Below are 16,288 nucleotides of genomic sequence, written 5' to 3'. Positions count from 1 at the left end.
AATTAGCAGCACCCCCAGGCCCCATCCCCAGTCAGCCAGTGGTGGGGTCGGTGAGAAAGCCAAAGAGATCAACAGGATTATGAATTAAAGGAGCTGAGGTCGTATGTGAGGTCTAGGTAGCTCTCTATCCCTGTGGAAATATTACCTGCATTATCAACTTTGAAATATATGACCTTGCTTCTTAAGGAAGCTGTTGAGATAATTAGAGTATACGTTTATTATTTTGTTTGAAGAATTGAAATATCAAAGAACAAGATTAAAGTACAAAATAATTTCCTAAACAAAATACAGTAAGTGTCTACCCAAAATAAAGATGAATGATGTAGCATTTTAAACACTATTTCAGAAAATTCAATATACTAGATAGACAATGAATTTGACTAAAATTATATTAAAGCTAATTCAATTGCTCTTTAATAATTTATAATGCATTTCAGAATCTACAGTGCTTCAAACATCACCATGAAGGAAAACAGTTCCTTTTAGGAGCAAATCACCATTTTATGCTTGTTTGTATCATTTATTCTATGAATATTGATTAAGCACCTATTATACAGCAGCAAACAAACATCCACAATTCCCGGCCCTCGTAAACCTTAGAGCTGAACAAAAAAGCAGGCATTGGGGAGGTAATTATGTATGCTGACTGTTGTAGAACACAGGCAGCCACAGGAAGACACAGCAGGCAGCTGTGCCTATTCTAGAAGCCACGGAAGACCATGCTACAAACATACAGCCACTGTGTCAGCAGTTCCTAGAAATATCATAAAACCTTTTCCTATCCCTTATGAGCCAAAGTAAAAAATCTCAAACACACCTTTTCAAGGAAAATGGCCCCTTATCCTCTATTACACAGGTAGCATCTTATATTTCCCCCTATTCTTGTAAAGATTTCACTTAAAAAACAAACAAAAAAAACTATCAAATTATTACTATTACACATTGTTTTTAAAGCTAGTAAGCTACCAAGGAAAACATTGGTAGAAGTTTTTTTAATAGGATATTAGGTTCACACAAAAAAGTCCTTCAAACATGATAATCACTTTGGAAAATGGTAATCATGCTGAGACTGGCACAAAATAAGCCTCTCTGGATTTCTATTTTTACTTTGACTAAACTTGTAGTAGTTAATTTTTAAGATCATTAAGCCATATACTTGAAAACATGGCTTTAATTAAATTTTGAGGTAATTAAAGTCTTAATGAATACACATAACATTAGCAAATAAAAATCACAGCATGAAGTACTGCAGTGCCTAATAACATTACATTTACATGTTCATAATACAATGGGTTTAAAAGGTTAACATTTACCTAACACTCAAAATTCTATGTAACTCTTTAAATAATGAAGAGGTACAATCTACTGTGTTTCCCCCAAAATAAGACCTAACCGGAAAATAAGCCCTAGCATGATTTTTCAGGATGACATCCCCTGAACATAAGCCCTAATGCGTCTTGTGGAGCAAACATTAATATAAGACCCGGTCTTATTTTTAGGGAAACACGGTAACACATGCTAAAATGTACATGCCATTATAGCTTTTTAAAATATGGTATTATCACTGATTGGAAAGTCTGGCTATGGTTACTGTATGACAACACTAAGATGAAAGATTGTCTATGTCTTTTACTCTTATGATTATTGATCAAATACATTAGCCCTTCGATTGAAGAAAAGAATAGACAGTGTTCTCAGGTTTATAGTGTCTAGAAAAGCTGATGCTAGTAATAAAATCAATCACTTAATTATTTGGTCAGACAGGAATTCAATAAAAGTACATTAGGCATTAGGTATTACAGACAGGAAAATGCCTGAGACATGTTTTCTATCCCAGAGTACTCATCCTCTAATGAGAGTGACTAAAACATAAACAAATATCAGTAAACTGTGACATGATGGCAGTTTAAAATGCTCATCTATATACACTAGATGCTATAGGAAAACAGAGCAAGATACGAGAGAAGGTCAGGGAAGCTTCTTACACAAGGTAATGCCTCAGCTAAGTTCTTAAAGTGGAGAAGTTTGCCAAGCAAAGGAAAGGTGAAAACAGAAAAAGGTAGAAGAGATTCCAGACTGAGAACTTGGCCTGAAAAGACACCACACCAAGGAGGCAAGAACTGGCAGGGTGCTGAATTGCTAACCCCAGGGGTTAGGAGCACAGTTCAGTAGAGAAACCATAAACAGAAGAGAACATACTTATTAGCCTCAGACATAATCACAAGTCAATACAACTATTCATTGAGTCTAATGGGAACTCGACAGAAACCTACCTAAGGAACCAGTATCATCACGTAGTTAATAATGTGACCTTTCCAGAAGTTGAAAGTGATCACTGTACTCTCATTACAGTTATCCCGGAGTCTTTAATTATATCCCAAACTAGAAAGGCAGAGATGGAAAGGACTGGTATTGTAAGATGTACAGTATATTAGACTAGTAAGTAACACAATCAGGATTGTTGGCACTCACTGATATAAAGCCACAAACCTGGTGTTAGAGAGACCTGTGTTCAAGTCCCAGATTTGCCATGTTCAAGTTATATGACCGGGGACACGTTTCATTTCTCAGAATTTCATCAGGGAAATGGGACAATAACAATATCCACTCCATAGGGATGTGGTGAAATTAAATAAGACAGTGAGACTAAGGGACGCAATGCCTGTGGCACACAGTAAATGCTCGGCCAAGAGCCATTCTTGTTACAGCATAAATTCAAGACAGGGAGTCCACGAGATGAAACCAGAGAGATGTGCAGGGACCACATAATGGAGGAGAAATGGGTTCAGTTTTACACACGTCTGAAGCTGGGACAGATGACTGGTTTATGTGACACATAGGCGTATGTGGCAGTTAAAACAATGAGGACATCTGAAAGAGTCCAGGGAGAGGCAGGAGGAACAGGAGCAGGGGACAGGGAACACGGAACCCTGAGAACCTTTGAACAAACCCTTAAAATTAGGGTCAGAAAGAAATGAGCTGGACAGAGAAATCACAGCACTGGGAACAGTTTCCAGAAAGGTTAAGAAGCGAACACCATCAAATACGGCAAAGTTTGGTAAAAATAAAAGTATCTTTTTGGTAATTGCCCCACAGTAAGTGCCTCAGAAATAAACGCTCTCAGTTCTTCCCAAACCCTGCATAATCAGCGCTGTGAAACTATACAGCATGTCTTGACAGCTCAAATTTATTTTACCGTGTCATTTATCCTCGGAGTGTCCCTACAAGTTACCCAAGGTTACAGCACTAACAAGAAGTTAGTCTGTAAAAACAATAATTATTATCATTTGAAAGGGTAACTTGAACCATTTTGTTTACTCTAAAATTTAATCACGTTTGTATAGCCAGGGAGTCTGGCTCATTTTCACCAAGATATCTTGCACTATTTCCGCCAGATTTAGGCCTATCACAATCCTGACTTAGTGCCTGGACCTAATAGAAGGGAGATTACCCAGTAATAAACAGGTAGGTTAACTAATGTCATAAATTGCATTCTGTTAATAAAAGCCACCCATGATGTTGATGAAAATCAAACCATGGCATTTTTCTGCTTAAAAACCTTAAACAGAATCAAGTCCAAACTCTGCAGCCTCCTCTTCTGCCACTCCCTGCAGCCTCCAAGGCCAGAGGTTTCCCCAGTCCCTGCTGACCACCCGCGCGAACACAGTGAGTACACCCTAACTTTCTCATGCAGCTTGTCATTCAGTCTCCTCTACTGTTACAACTATGACAACTACTACAACTTCTCAGGACCAAATGTGCTAGGCATTCATTAGGTATTTTTACTGAATGAAACGACATAAATGTAATTTCTGAGCCCCCATCTGCTGAGTAAACACTAATTAAAATATATAACTTTAAATTGAGAAAGTACTGTAATGAATTTAATTTGTAAAAACCTTTACATCAAGGTAAGAGTTCAATATTAGAGAATGTAATTCAAGTCACCTATCTTCTAACATCAAACTGGCAAAAGTTTTCTCAAAAAGTTTACATGCTCATGGTTTCAGGGTAACAATTAACAGTGTTAATTTCAATTAACAGAGAGACAGATTTTTAAAACTGAAATAATTCTAAGTAAAAAAAAAAAATTAAAAGTGAGGATTAAGAGACCAAAGTCCTGTTTTATATATTTTTCTCAGGGCTCATTTTTATATTAAAAATATATACAAATTAACATATCAGCAATATAAGCAACATAATATTGGAGTTTTGAACTGAGACTCAGAAAACATTTGAATTGTGAATCTTTTCTGAATGACATTACTGCAAACATTTGAACATCTACAACTCTACACCTCTTCATCTGTCAACCAAGGAAGACAATACTTCAAATGAGGTAATTACATAAAAGCTATTTCTAAGGAAAATATTATGGAAGTCAAAATATTTCACTAAAAAACAAAATTTGACACATCAAAACTGATACTTATTACTTAAAATATTTAAAACTACATCTAACTTCAAAAAGTAACATAAACACATATATGAAAAAACGGACTTGGAAACACTGTTTTATGACATATAGGTGAGAGAATGAAAAAAACCTACTACCAAAAAATTGATACAATGAAAAAAATTACCAAAAACACATATGGTGTGGTTTTATTGTACAAGTGGATGATTTTCTGACATTTTAATTCAGACCGTACACCTCAGAATATTGTTTCAAAATCACTACTAAATTTATAGAGCACTAATAAATAGTAAGAGGACCAAAAAACACAGGGTCATGTGCTAGCTTTGAAGTCTTGATCAAGTCAAATTCTTAGTGTCAGTTTGTTCATTTCTAAAATATAAAGGGGTGGAATCAGGATATCTCTAGGTCTCTATCTATCCTAAAATTCCTACTATGAATAAACAAGAAGCTATAGGGTGATATAAAGAAATCTAAGACATTCCTGTTCTGCATACAGCACATCAAGTAATCTTTGCTAATAGCAAAGAAATTAAGAACTCAGCGATTTCCATAAATGATCTAGATTTACAGTTATATGTATTTAGACCAAGAAAGATGGCTATTAGGGTGCTGTCCTCCCACTGAAAAAATTCCCAGCAGAGATGACACAGACCATGTCACAGTATGCTTTACCAGACACCAAGCTGATGCACAGAAACCATCAATCCACGTTGCTCACTGTGACACCTGAGGCTCTTCCTTTAGACTTGGCCACAATGAATAACAATTTATTAATAAATTTGAAGTAAAACTTGCTAGTCTAAAATAAGGTATCAAAAAACACAGATGGGCAAGGAAGTAGTTCCAGCTGGTAAGTACTTCTAGGGAGGAATGGTAGACGAATAGGGTGCAGTGAACTTCAAGGAATTTTTGTCTATTTCTTTAGGAAAAAAACTGAAATGTGATGAGCAAAGGTTAATATCTGTAAAACCTGGGTGGTGAGTACATGAGTATTTATTATATATTTTTGTTTAAATAATAGTAAAAAACACTTTTTATTATTTTAAATTATAATAGTATATAATTCTTGTTGCCAAAATTCTTTCATTTAATGTTAATTTTCTGCTTCTATTAAGTGGGCCATTTCTGAAACCAGGCTCGTAAGCTTTGGGAGCACAAATTCTTCAAACCCAGGTAAAGTTAACCCCCTTCCAAAATCCTGCTTCCAAGTTTTGCTAAAAATCTTGGAAACCATCTTTCAACTCTTGCATATTCTATCATATATTATATGCACTATTTCATCAACTAGATGCTACTTGGTATAAATAATAGGAGTTCAGATAATATGTAAGATAATATGTAAGGGAGAGGGCCTGCTTACAGATATTACTGATCCAGATATTTACTGAGCACAACTTAACAGACCTTGTGTTGAGCCCAGGAGGAAGGCTGCTCCCTACACACAAAATAAATCTCAATAGAGATTTAAATGTTAAAAATTAAAACATGAATATACTTTAAAAAAGTATAAGTGAATAGAATCCTCGAGAAGTATTTCCTAAAATATATATCACTGAAAAATATATCACTGAAAGAGTGATATATTTGAATATTTTTTAACTGTTTATGCTTCAAAAACCACCAAAAAATTAAAAAACATAATAGAAAAAAAAATCTTCGATATATACTGCAGAGACAGAGTTACTACTATAAACACTTAAAATCTCTTTTAGAAAATTCAGTAAGAAAATGCGGCTGCCCCAGTAGAAAACCTTCAAAGAAAATCGTTGGGAAATTCCCCAAAGAAGGAACATAAATGTCCGAGAAAAAACTTTTAATCTTACCAGTAATCAAGAAAATAAAAACTAAAAGTAAAAGGGTCCTTATGATTTTGATTAAATTTAGTTTTAAATCCTAGCTCTAAAATCATATCCCCCTCTCTCGCTACACCCCTCAGAGACCCAGCCTTTCTCCCTCCTCCCATTATCAGCAACCCCCTGTCACAGCCAAGACAGCAGAAGACAATAGCCAGGACCTGACTAATAGTCAAGGGCAGGCGAAAGGTAACATCTTGATCTAAGTTATGTTTCAGCTCCCGAGCCCTAAGGTGGAACACCCCCCTCCTCCCAGGCTACTTTTCCCTTTCCCCTGAGACTGCACACCAGAAAAGACCTCAGAACTGTTCTCAAGACCTGAAGAAATAATTTATTACCCTCACCTCACTTCCGACCAATGAGCGCCCAACACAACCCTGAATCTCTAATCCATGGTGTCTTGACTGCTGGTAGGAGTAAAAATTGGTTAAAAATAAAAGCCTTCTGAAGAACAATTTGACAATATATATCAATGCCTTAAACTTTTTCATATCATTTGATCTAGCATTTCATTTCCAAAGATAATTATATCTTTGCTCCCCAAAGTATTGTTGGTAAACAGTGAAAAATTTTAAACATTCTAAATATATAATAACAGGAATGATTAAACATACTGGTGAATATATGCAACACAACACTGTTATTAAAAAGATGAAGAAAAATACATATAGGTGCAAAAAGATGTGTTATACATTAAAGCCAAAAATAGTAAATAAAAAGCTATGAAACAGCATTCAATTATCTCACTATTGTTTAAAAATTTACATGTATGTGAGAGATTCTACACCAAAACACTAAATGGTAAACTCTAGGGGATGAGATTATGGGTAATTTAAATTTGCCACTTTTTGCTTACCTGTGCCTTCAATGTTCTACAATAAACAAGCATTACCTTTAAACAACAATAGTATATGCTACTTTCAAATGTTTTTAAATAACAAGCTCATCTATAAAACATCTTGAAAGACTAGTGAAAAGAGTTGAGTAAACATTTCATTCCATTACATAGGTAAGTAGAGACAAATACAAGGTACTAGACAAATACAATGAAAGGGTCAAGAATCTAGTAGCTGGATTTCAAAGACAGTTTCCCGAAGGAGAGCATCTCCCAGCTGAGATTTGAAGCATGATTAGGGATAGCCAAAGAAAAAAAGGGCACTTGGGAGGAAAAGAGAGGCTAGAGAAGTCAAGTATCCCAAATTTGGCATGATAGGAGGAGAAAGAATGGCTTACGAAGAGTCCATATAGCCCGGCTCAGGTCAAATCATGAGTAACTCATAAGTAAGAAATTTAGATGGTATCCTGAAGGCATGTAGGAAAGACTGAGGATTGAAAATATCTTGTATACTAAAAAGACCACTGACAGCAGTGGAGGATTGATCAGAAGGGAATAGTGGAAAGTCTGCCAACGAAATCTGGCAGAGAATGGAATAATGGAAACAGAGTAGTCGGTATGGAAAGGCTGAAAGAGTGCAAGATGTTTAAGTGGTAATAAGCAGGCAGATAGAAGCAATTCGGCATGGAAATGAGAGAGGATGTAAATTCAACTTTGGATGTGCTGGGATTGAGGATTCTGTGGCAACTGGATATGAATGTCTTCAACTTTGTGCTGGAAACAGACTTGGGAGTAAATGTTGAGGTGGTAGCTGAAGTCCCAATATAAGGTGAGATTGACCACAATGGGAGACTATGTAGAAGAAAAGAGAGTTGAAGACAGATCCTGGGACAAACCTGGGAGTCAGCTGAAGAAAGGCTAATTGGCAAAAACAGATAGAAAAGGAAACAGGCAGAAAGGTTAAGATTTAAAAATCCAGGAAAAAGAAATTAGAGAATTTCAAAAAGGAAGTAGTCTTAAGTGTCAAATGATGCCAAGAGACTGAAAAGAATCCATTGGATTCAATAAGCAGGTAGCATCTGGTACAGTAAGAACAAGTGAATTGAAGGGTCTGGGAAGAAGTCTTGTAATGAAGGAAGTTAAGGAATGCATGGGAAGGAAGGAAGTTGAGAAAGGGCCCGTAATCCATTGCCAATTGTTAAATCTGGGTGAAGGGAAGAAGGAAGGGTAGGGAAAGAGGGTTGTTCAATAAGGGAGACACAGAATAATGGCGTCCCAAAGATGTCCACATCCTAATTCCTGGAACCTGTGAATATGTCACCTTACGAGGCAAAAGGAATTTTGCTGACACGATTAAGTGAAGGTGCTTGGATGGAGAGTGTATCTGAGTATCCAGGTAATCACAAGATTCCTTTCAAGAGAGGCAGATCAGAGGAGAAGATGCTACGCTGTTGGCTTTGAAAACAGAGGAAGAGGGCCAGGCGCCAAAGAATGCAGGCAGCCTCTTTCTTTGCTGGAAAAGGCAAAGAAAAAAACGCTCCAGAAAGTATACAACTCTGCTGACCCATTTTAGACTTCTGAGGTCAAAACAGTAGGACAATGGATTTGTGCTGTTTGAAATCACTAACTTAATAGTAATGTGTTAGAGTAGCAACAGGAACCACTTAGTTTGGTTTGTTTTTTAGATAAGAAAGGCTTGAGCATGTTTACATACTAAAGAAAAAATAGCGAAGCTCAGATTTTTTTTTTTTAATAATAAAATTGAACAATAAATTTGGGATAAAAGTTTAGGTTTATTCTTGTATCCTAGAAGTACTCTCTGATCGTGGTCAAATGCTGAAGTAGTGAAGTTCACCAGAAAGTGGAAAGAAATGGAATAAAGAGCACAGGCATAAGAACTTGCCTTGGAAAAGAAAATGGACCCTTCTTCCACTAACATAGAAAGGGAGTAAGAAAGGGCATCTATATTGGTAAGTATAAAATGAATAGACGAGGGTAATTTACTAATCACCACTTATCTCCTAGGATTAGAAGCGTTACTTAGTAAGTACTATGTGCAAAACATCAAGTACTTACATAAATTTTACTTCTCAAAATGCTGCAAGTTAGTAATTACCCACATTTGACGGGGAAAAATTGCCCAAACTCCTAGGATCCACACAGATGTGTTTGACTCAGAACACTACACTGAGAAATCTGGCAGACACCACCATAACCAAGTGATCAAGGTGAACACTACCACTAATAAGAAATCCACATCACACACCCCTTGATGTGACGTACCGAGAAGGGACACCTCATCTCTGTGGCATCCCTCTGCCCAATAATATGACAACACCTTTATCAAATCACAAGAAAACAAATTGAAGTGTGTTCTACAAAAAAACTGACAAAGTCTCAAGGTTAGGAAAGACAAGGAAAGATTACTACAGATTGAGGAAGATCAAAGATCAAGGCAGTGTGGAATCCTGCATTAGGTCTCGGAGAGGAAAAAAAGGGCATGAGGTGTTAAAAATTAGGTGAACTCAGAATAAAGCCTGTGATTTAGTTAATAGTATCGTACCAAAGTTAATTTCTTAGCTTTGATCATTATATTATGGTATCAAAATAAAATGTTGAAAAAAAGAACACTATACTGTGCTGTGTCTACGGGAGCAAGACACTTAACTGTGGGTCTAGCTATTAGTCTGTTCATGACTAATTTACATAGCTTGAAAGGGTAGGTTCAGCATCTGACAATACCACGCATTTTGTCCCTGAATTGCCAGGCATCCTGGTCCTGAGTCCTGACTGACATTGAGGCCTTAACTCTTTTTTTTTTTCCAACTTTAAATAGCTTTATTTAAGACATAGCATTTACCACTTTACAATACAGTGCTTATAAAGTGCATCATTATTTCCTTTCCCTGTGCACATATTTCATATTCAAGTATCAAGAATGCCCAGTTTTTTTACAATATAGCAGCTCAACTTTAAAACTGCCATGGAATTTGCTACAAATTTGGGTCCTTCCATATTTTGTGTGGAATAATGTTAATTCCATGCTCAAGGTTGGCTTAATCAACCACTTCGATGGTGGGCCCAGAAGAAGCACCACTGGGGAACGCCCAGGCATCCCTCCTGGCATGTCCCCCATGCTCTGGTACAGCTTGGTAATGATGGGATTGCAGACTTTTTCCAGCTCTTTCTGCTGATGTTCAAATTCTTCCTTCTCTGCAGTCTGCTTCTCATCAAGCCAGTTGATTTCATTGCACTTGTCAATCTTCTGTTTGTCCCCATCATTGATCTTGCCTTGGAGTTTTTTCATCTTCAACAGTTGGTTTCATGTTGAATGCACAGAATTCAAGTGAATTCTTGGAAGACACCTTGTCCGGCTGCTTCTCGTCTTCAGCTCTGTACCTCTCAGCTTCTTGGTCCACGTGCTCAATGTCTTCCTTCCTCAGAGGACCCTGTCATTGGTGACGGTAATCTTGTTCTCTTTTCCTGTACTCTTACCCACAGCGGAGACAGTGAGGATGCCATTGGCATCAATATCAAAAGTGACTTCAATCTGAGGAACATCTCGAGGTGCAGGAGGTGTGCCTGTGAGGTCAAACTTGCCAAGCTGGTTGTTATCCTTGGTCGTGGCCCGCTCACCTTCGTAAACCGGAATGAGCGCACCAGGCTGGTGGTCAGAGCAGGTAGTGAAGGCCTGTGTCTGCTGGGTCGGGATGACAGCAGTGTGCTCGATGAGGACAGTCACGACTCCACAGCAGTTTCAATGTCAAGGGAAAGAGGACTGACATCCAACAGCCACAAATCTTGAACATTTTCAGATTTGTCTCCAGATAGGATGGCTGCCTGGGCATCTGCACCATAAGCAACAGCCTCATCAGGGTTGATGTTTTTATTCAACTCTTTTCCATTGAAGAAGTCCTGTCAGACTTTCTGAATCTTGCGGATATGGGTAGAACCACCCACCAGGACAATATCATGGATCTGGGACTTGTGGAGCATGGCATCCCAGAGGGCTTTCACTACAGGGGCCCAGGGTGCCACAGAAAAGGTCATCCCTCGATTCTTCAAATCAGGCACGGGGGAGAGAGGTATAGAGATCGATTCCTTCATAGAGCGAATCAATCTCAATACTGGCCTGGGTGCTGGAAGAGAGTAGTTTAGCAAGTTCACAAGCAGCACGGAGGTGACTGACAGCCGTCGTGTTCTCACCAATGTCCTTCTTATGCTTGCACGTGAACTCTGCAATAATGATTGTCAAAGTCTTCTCCACCTAAATGGTTAGCCCTAGCTATAGATTTGACCTCAAAGAATCCTTATGCAGTTGTGAGAATGGACACATCAAAAGTGCCACCTCCCAAGTCAAAGATCAGCACATTTCTTCCAGCTCCAACCTTTTGTCTAAGCCAGTGAGCAGCAGCAGCTGGCTCACTGATGAGACTAAGTACATTGAGACCAGCAATAGTTCCAGCATCTTTGGTAGCGTGACGCTGAGAGTCACCGAAGTAAGCAGGTACTGTGACGACAGCATTGGTAACAGTCTTCCCAAGGTAGGCTTCTGACATTTCCTTCATCTTTGTCAAAACCATAGATGACACTTCTTCTGATAGAAACTCTTTGTCTCTCCCTTGTATTCTACTTGGACCTTGGGCCTGTCAGCATCACTCACCACCATGAAGGGCCAATGCTTTCTATCAGACTGGAAAACAGCAGCATCATATCTATGTCCAATCAGGCATTTAACATCAACAACAGTGTTGGTGGGGTTCTTTGCAACTTGGTTCTTTGCGGCATTACCAATCAATTGTTAGGTATCAGCAAAGGTGACATAACTTGGGGAGATTTCGTTTCCCTGGTCGTTAGCAATTATTTCCATATAATCATGCTGGAAGACACCAACCAAGAGCAGGTGGTGCCAAGATCAATGCCAACTTCAGGTGGGTCCCTTAGACATGGTTGCTTCAGTGTAAGCGTGGCTTACTAAGAAGATAGATCCCAACAGCTGTCCCGTGTTCAATAAGCTTAACTCATTGAACTTAACTCTTGATCTCTGATTCCTATCTTATTCTTATGACACATTGTGAAAACTGTATCTAATCCCAGATCCCAGTTCTCTAGAATAATAGGCTCACTGGGAAAGTATTAAAGTGAGGACAGGTGGGTAAACCCAAAAAGTGCAAGATACATTAGATAAATTATCAAAGTAACCTAAGAACATAGTGTATTCATAAACATCATGTGCGCTCTTACACTCTCTTCTCACATTTGCAAACGTATCTTCATAAAATGTAAACATGAAGAAGAAACTCAATAAGGAGTAGCATAGCCAAAAACTTAAAAAATATACAATAGATCATAGAAGCACAAAATTTTATATGTACTTTAAATCAGCTTGCTCACCTCTCATTCATTCCAGTAAACGGAACTACTTGCTAATATTACTTTTGGATGATTATTGCTAAGGAGTGATCAAACTACACACAATATTTTGTAAATATTTATTCAGCCACTAGTACACACTAGGCATTGAACAAGGATGCATAAAAGATGGATGCAATCCAACTTGGTTTTAAGCCCTTTAGGAGTTAAGTATCCAACATTGAGAGATGTTTACCTCTGCCTTCTATATTAAGTCATGATCTAGATCAGGGAGGTTCAATAGAAATTAACCATAGACCACATATATTTTTAAATTATCCAGTTTAAATTTTCTAGTAAGTGTATTTTTTTAATACATTTTTTTGGGGGGGAAAGGGGAACAGGACTTTTTATTGGGGTACAGGGTGTACTTCCAGGACTTTTTTTTTTTTCCCAAGTCAAGTTGTTGTCCTTTCAATCTTAGTTGTGGAGGGTGCTGTTCAGCTTCAAGTTGTTGTCCTCTCAGTCTTAGTTGTGGAGGGCACAGCTCAGCTCCAGGTCCAGTTGCCGTTGCTAGTTACAGGGGACACAGTCCACCATCTCTTGTGGGAGTCGAAGTGGCAACCTTGTGGTTGAGAGGACACGCTCCCACCAACTGAGCCATCTGGGAGCTCAGCGGCAACTCAGCTCAAGGTGCCGTGTTCAATCTTAGTTGCAGGGGGCGCTGCCCACCATCCCTTGCGGGACTCGGGGAATCGAACTGGCAACCTTGTGGTTGAGAGCCCGTGCTCCACCCAACTGAGCCATCTGGGAGGCAGCTCAGCTCGAGGTGCCATGTTCAAGCTTAGTTGCAGGGGGCCGAGCCCACCATCCCTTGCAGGATTCGAGGACCAGCAACCTTGTGGTTGAGAGCCCACTGGCCCATGTGGGAATCGAACCGGCAGCCTTAGGAGTTAGGATCACAGAGCTCCAACCGCCTGAGCAACCGGGCCGGCCCCTCTAGTAAGTGTATGTTTTAAAAAGTGAAAATAAAAGGTGAAATTAATTTTAATATTATATTTTATTCAAACCTATATAATATACAAAAGTTATTTCCACATATAATCACATTAGAAAAATACTTATATTTACTTATTTTTTTAAAAATAATAAATCTCCTAAACCCATTTTGTATTATATGCTTATAGCATCTCAGTTCAGACTAGCCACATTTCAAATGCTCAACAGCCACAGGCAGCTGGTCACTACTGGACAACCCAGGTCTAGATGCTATTCGGACAGCAATACACTCTTCTTTTTTTCTGAACTCTGTCCTTTCTTCAAACACTCATACTAGAGATTACCAGATTTTGCTATGTATAATGCACACTTTTTGGTTTTTAATTCTTTTATTTATGCTTATGAGTTAAAAGTGTAATTATAGAAATCAATAACGATATCCACATGCAAAATAATACCCTGGAATATGGTAATTGGTTTTGTTGAACTTACAATGAACTTGCAATGACGAAGAGTTCTTGGCCTCCTATGATGCATAAATATCATAAATTTGTTACCAGTACATAACATTTCTTGTACCTCGTATCTGTTCTTGTGTTTTGCAATTATTTGTTACAAAATGTCTTGTGCCATAATATGTTAAAAAATAAATGCAAAAATTCCTTTATAATACAAAAAAACAAGTACATAAATGTAAACAAGTAAAAATTTGAATTAAAAAATTAAAACGAAAGATTTTTTTTTTCTCCTGAAAGTTTGGGCCAAAAACGTGGGTGCACATTATATATGGGAGCACATATACACGGCAAAACATGGTATATTATGTCCGCTAAGAGAAGCAAACATAAGGAATGATTAATTAAATTGAAAACCCCTTTGGAGTGTAAGCTTTTGGGGTGTTTTTAGTTAAAAGGACACATGGTATTGTGCCCTCTTCCAAAAACAAAACACATTTTTTAAAAAGCAGACATCAGAAAAAAAAACATACTGAGCCATTTATTATGAATGACCCTCAAGTCTCAGTAGAGACTCTGCAATCAGAACAGAATATGATTAAGACAAATCAGAATCTATACACACAAACCTCTTTGACTGTAACAATTATATCACTTATATTTAAAACATTCAAATCTAGTTAGGAGATAATAAAGGGGAAAGAATTACAAAAATTTCATTTAAAGCAAATTTCTTTTCTAAATGTAGGCATTTTTTCCTTATAATATACAAGCATAGCTTTACAGATTCATTCTTTAAAGGACAGTTCATCCTTACCACAAATATTAATACTATGTTTAAAATGTTAATGATTTAAAAACAAAAACCAAAAACTTTGCTACAATTTACCCTTGGCCTCATACTAAAGTAGAAGTATACCAAATTGGTATTATTTATAAAGAGCAACAACTTAAGCTTTCTTTATAAGTTGAGCCTCTCAATTTAAAACATCATTTTCCCTGATTCCTTCCAATGCCTGGCACATGATATTTGCTCAACAAGTGTTTGTTGAGAAATGATTGAATACCTAGTAACAAGCACTGCATATTAATATATCTAGCATTTTAAAATAAAAAGTTAAGCATTGGACTCTTTCAATTAAAAGGATTAACTAGATTTCATAAGAAAATTGACGCTACATTAACAGTTACCTAGGAAAACACTTTCCATCAATTATTCTCAACACTCCAAAGGCACAGATATTATCACCCTCATTTAACATGAGGAAGGTGGGGCCAAAAGTGTTTAAGTCATACACTGTAATTACTAAGAAGTGGAGCCAGAATTCAAGCCCAAGTAAGTCCTCAAACAAAACGTGCGTGCGCCGTGTAACAGATGTGTGATGTTATGAAAACTATACCCCATGCTTCTCTACTTTAAAAAAAAAAAAATGTCATTACAAAAGCTTCACAGGACAAACACACAATGGACAGTTTCCAATTCCACACACACACACACAAAATCCACAACTTTTTAAGAACTTCGAACCCATTTATATTACAACAATAGGCATTGTTGATGAGAATGAAAATGCAACTAGAATAAAAGGTTACCTCCTCTTAGCTCTCCCTCCCAAGGACAAGTCAAACTGGGAGCGAAAGCATCCCTCGCGGCCTGGGAGAGACTCGACCAGGCTCAGAGAGGTGAGGCGGCTCCCCTCCCGGCTCCTCGGGGCGCAGCTGTCCCCATCTCCTAGAACGGCGCCGGACCAGCCGGCTCCAGCCTACCTGACAGGCTCCTGCCGCCGCTTGAACCAGCTGCAGCAACCGGCCATCAGACTGAACATCCCAGGCCGCTCCTCCCTCCGCCTCCCATCCGAGCCTGGAGCGGGGGTGGGCCCCTAGTTGCCACGGGCCAAGTCCCGAAGCCGCCGCCGCTCGGAGGAGGCTCTAAGGCGGTTAGCCCCAAAGGAGAGACCGGGAGATGAAGGCGGTCAGTCCCAGCACAAAGCAGGGATGATCTCGTTAGTCCGGGGGCGGAAAACGACTGCCCTCCTTGCCGGGCGGCAGCCGACCCAAGGTGCAGATTCACAGAACCCAGCAGCGTTACGGGGCCCAACAGAAAAAAACCCCGCGTCGACGTGCTGACGTTTCTCCTAAGCGCGGAAGGCCCTCCCCAAGTACCGCCCATGCACTTCTCCAATCATCGTTCGAGGACCTGCGGTGGCGGCCCCTGAATGGCTGAAGGGGCCCAGGGAGTGGTCTAGAAGAAGGAGGTGGAGCTACGGAAAAGTGGTTCTCGTTACTAGGCAACGGAAGCGTCCAGAGATGAGCTGAGGGATCCTCAACGAATCTCGGTCAAAGTTTACCCGTGCGCCCCTCCAAAAGTGTGTTG

The 16,288-nt window shown here is 38.8% G+C and overlaps 1 protein-coding gene and 1 pseudogene across 2 annotated transcripts in view; both read right to left on the bottom strand.

Annotated features, from left to right (window-relative positions):
* Window positions 1–16,023, bottom strand: part of ARL13B (ADP ribosylation factor like GTPase 13B) — a 65,058-nt gene extending 49,035 nt beyond the window's left edge. For both annotated transcript variants that reach the window (XM_033087477.1, XM_033087486.1), the window contains exon 1: window positions 15,682–16,023. In XM_033087477.1, the coding sequence (XP_032943368.1) occupies window positions 15,682–15,740 (59 nt within the window). In that variant the 5' untranslated portion in view covers window positions 15,741–16,023. The remainder of the gene's footprint in view (window positions 1–15,681) is intronic.
* On the bottom strand, window positions 10,165–14,725 carry LOC117037524 (heat shock cognate 71 kDa protein-like; annotated as a pseudogene).
* Window positions 16,024–16,288: the final 265 nt, after the last annotated feature.

The sequence above is a fragment of the Rhinolophus ferrumequinum genome, chromosome 2, assembly GCF_004115265.2.
Source record: "Rhinolophus ferrumequinum isolate MPI-CBG mRhiFer1 chromosome 2, mRhiFer1_v1.p, whole genome shotgun sequence".
NCBI lineage: Eukaryota > Metazoa > Chordata > Mammalia > Chiroptera > Rhinolophidae > Rhinolophus > Rhinolophus ferrumequinum.
Note: the sequence above shows the minus strand (reverse complement) of the source record. Positions and strands in the feature narration are given on the sequence as shown.